The 3,449-nt window shown below is 41.3% G+C and overlaps 1 protein-coding gene across 12 annotated transcripts in view; it reads left to right on the forward strand.

Moving 5' to 3' along the window:
- odad2 (outer dynein arm docking complex subunit 2) overlaps positions 1 to 3,449 on the forward strand; it is a 73,075-nt gene that overhangs the window by 34,134 nt on the left and 35,492 nt on the right. For all 12 annotated transcript variants that reach the window (XR_001424563.1, XR_001424562.1, XR_001424561.1 and 9 more), the window contains 2 exons: positions 2,844 to 3,024; positions 3,107 to 3,168. Coding sequence is in view for 2 of the 12 variants with exons in the window: in XM_015029080.1 (XP_014884566.1) it covers positions 2,844 to 3,024; positions 3,107 to 3,168 (243 nt within the window). In the remaining 10 variants the exon portion in view is untranslated. The remainder of the gene's footprint in view (positions 1 to 2,843; positions 3,025 to 3,106; positions 3,169 to 3,449) is intronic.

Genomic DNA, 3,449 nt, shown 5'->3' on the forward strand with positions numbered 1-3,449 from the left:
CAGGGTGAGTCCTGGCAGCCCTAAACATTCCCACTACTGAGGCCTTGACAGACTGACTGATCCATATTTATTTTCTTCTTCAGGGTGACTCTGAGAGTGTAATGAGGAACCCACATGCAGTGATTTAATGCAACAGAAACACATTCATCAATCTGCAACTTCTTCTGTTGTTGTCCTTTAAATATTTCATGAAAATAAATATGAATCTGAAGGTTTCAGCTGAGGTGAAATGTTGTAAAAACACTTTTCTTAATCTAAAATAATGTTTGGCTCAAAACTGCTGTAAAGCTCTGAAAGTAAGAAGAAAAGTTCTCAGCAGCTCTGAGAAGGATCTGTCATCCCTTCCTGGATCAGAACTGACCAAGTGGCTTAACATGGACCAGTTAAAGTCCATGTTAAGCCGTCCCAACTTGGTGGTGATGATGAAGCAGCTTGTTATAAAATGTGGCAGCTTAATACACTGAGAGCCAGAACACACACACTCCTCCAAACATAATCCTGTCACATTGTTGCTAGGTAAAATAATTACCCTATTACTAATAATAACTCTAATAAGATGATTATTATGATGCTTTAATCAATCGTCGTCACATTTAGTAACAACTCAGTTAGAAATGGTAAGAACACTTTGCTTTCCCTTGTACTGAATTGAACCGATCACTGAAGAATGGTGCAGCATTTTAACAACCTTTCAGAATAAAAGCGCTCTCATCTTGTAGAGTTTCACTGTCACATGTTGTTGTTTTGGACTGTTTGCTAACATGGCCGACTTTTTGAAAGGAAACCAGCATGATGCTGTGAGGATGTTAATGTTCACTGAAACTTGTCAGTGGATTTATTTTTGTTCTCTCAAGATTATTGAGTCTCTGATCAGAATCTGAGTGAAGTTAAAGCATTACTGTCAGGAAAAAGAGTCTGATAATCAAACAAGGTTTTAAGGCCCCACCCTCTTTTCAGAATCTATCATAGGCTGACAAGTGAAAAGAAAATCCTTTTGGAAGATTTTAGGCTGCTGTAATTACTGGAGCAGTCTGAGATTTTCTGTCTTTGATTAAGTTCAATTCATCTTCCTGCAGACAGGATTCAGTCTTACTTTAGTAATAAGATTTATTTGGTCTAGTCAGTATGGAGGTGATGTGGACTTGAGACAAGTAGCAGCAAATGTTAAACCTTCACTGATTTAATGAAGAAATTAAATGAGACATGATTGATGTCCTGAAACATAAATGTGTAAAAAGCACATTGTCACAGTTTGTACTTTTTAAAGGCCTCCCACTGAACCAAGGACAAGGCTCTGAATAAAATCTGAGGACTGAGAAACAGTGAAACATTTAGTTCAGATTTTTAGCTGTGTCCAGATGTGGCCTCTTGGGTCTGTGGACAGAGGTGTTATAGACACACAGAAATGCTGTAAAAGGCTTTAACAAAAGGCTGAGGCAATAAGTTTGCAGTGGAAAGTGGAGACTGCCAAGTCTTGGAGTGTGTTTGCCAGAGCAGCAACGTTTGGGTCAAGATTGTGAAGTTTGCTTCCAGATCCTGGCTTCCTTCCATCGTAGTTCTGCTGCAGGCCGACCATGAGCAGAACATAATCTCCTCTTTAAATGATTCTTCTCTTTATCCGACTGCAGCTCAGCGTTCCCCCATGTTGGTCTCTGNTCTGNTAGATTGATCTGTTTNTTATATTCCTCATTGATTTAATGATTGTCAGGTTTCTGTGGTCGTTGCTGGAGATCTCAGAATCCCTGAAACATCTTAATATCACCTGGACCTTCTGTGAAGCTCATAGTCATCACAGTAGAAAATTAATTCTCTATAATGATGAATTGGTGGAGAAAAGACTGAAGATGACGACGTGTTGTTCACACAGAAGCTCCTCTGTGGTCCCTGTCTGCTCTAACATGGTTTATGAGCCTCCAGCGATGTAGAGGCCTGTGTTTTCAGTTGGAGCTGCTTCAGGCAGCTTTGTGTCAAGTTAATCCTGCCAGAAAACAATTTCCTCAGCAGGAACTGACAGAAATAGACATGACACAGTGTTGATTTATCAAAACAAGATCATTGTAGGGTAGTGAGCTGCAGATGATACCTCAGATGATGGAGGAAGACCATTGACGTTCACGATGCTGAACTGGACTAAAGTTAACGTTGGCAGCTCATCTGTTCATTAGCAATGTTTTCACTCTGAAGAAGAGGCTGTGGTTCAGTGGACCCTGCCCAGAACCAAATGACCTTAGCCGTCTACAATAGCTTACAGGCTATGATGCCAGCAACCGTAACTGGGAATAAAAACAGCCAGAGAAACGAACTGTGCACCAGAGGGTTGCTGAGGTTTTAGTGGAACCACAGTATATCCCTTCTGAATGTTGACTATAGTTTACTACTCTATAGCAAAGGCAAACAGGGCAAAATCACTCAGTTAAAGACGGAGGAAGAGTTTCCAAGGTTTGGTTCTGCAAAGCGAAGACGAGCGACGGCTGTGAGGAGCCGTGGGAAAATTGTTTGTCCTCCTGAGATGCTGATGTTACTGAAGGGACAACAATCTTTACCTTTGACCCAGTCATCGGATGATCATGTAGCTCTGTACAGAGTCAGGTTCAGGAGACACACCGTTAGTCTGGCTGTCAAATCACTGGATCATTAGAATCTTTAATAAATTTGGCATCTGGGTTGAAAACTAAACTAGTTTCAGTTTTGTTTCACAGTTTCGTCTTGTCTCTCAAGAGCAACAAGATCTGTTGAATTGACTCTTGGTCCATGTTAGTTGTCCAGTTTCTGTAATAAATGAATCAAAGCACCTTAATTATATTCTAATGCAATCATCTCTTCATGTTGTTGTTCCCTCAAAGCTTCCAGGAGTACAAAGCTCTGCAGATCCTGATTGGTCTGCTGACTGAGCAGCCTGAAGAGGTCCTGGTCAATGTAGTGGGAGCTCTGGGACAGTTTGCTCGGATACCAGCTAACAAGTCCATCATCTGCAACGGTGGGGGCATCAGGGCTCTCATTAATCTGCTCAATGGAACAAACCAGGTATATAACATTGGTTCTTCCTGCAGTTCTTGTTCAAATTCACTGTTATTGGTCCAACATCTGCTCTGTGTCATTTAACCAGGCTCTACTTGTAAATGTAGCAAAGGCTGTGGGAGCTTGTGCCACAGAAAGGGACAACGTGGTGTAAGTTTATCTCTCCTTTTCAATGTTTCATGCTCTGCTTATATTTACAGTAGATCCATGAGGCGCCTTTTAAAATGTGATTAGTGGCTTATTTCCCCTAATCAGTGAATCAGCCCAAACTCACTCCTGGCTGTTTATTGATGTCATGTGTTTTTACAAGGAAATGAGACCAAATGTAGGATGTAAACACAGCCTCATTAACCTGTCCTGGGCTGCTGCTCAGAAAGATTCCTATAGTTTTCATTGGGAGCTGTGCAGGTAGGCGTCTCTTTCATCCTTAG

The sequence above is a fragment of the Poecilia latipinna genome, unplaced genomic scaffold (assembly GCF_001443285.1).
Source record: "Poecilia latipinna isolate Pla-1442-1.1 unplaced genomic scaffold, P_latipinna-1.0 Scaffold143, whole genome shotgun sequence".
NCBI classification, from domain to species: domain Eukaryota; kingdom Metazoa; phylum Chordata; class Actinopteri; order Cyprinodontiformes; family Poeciliidae; genus Poecilia; species Poecilia latipinna.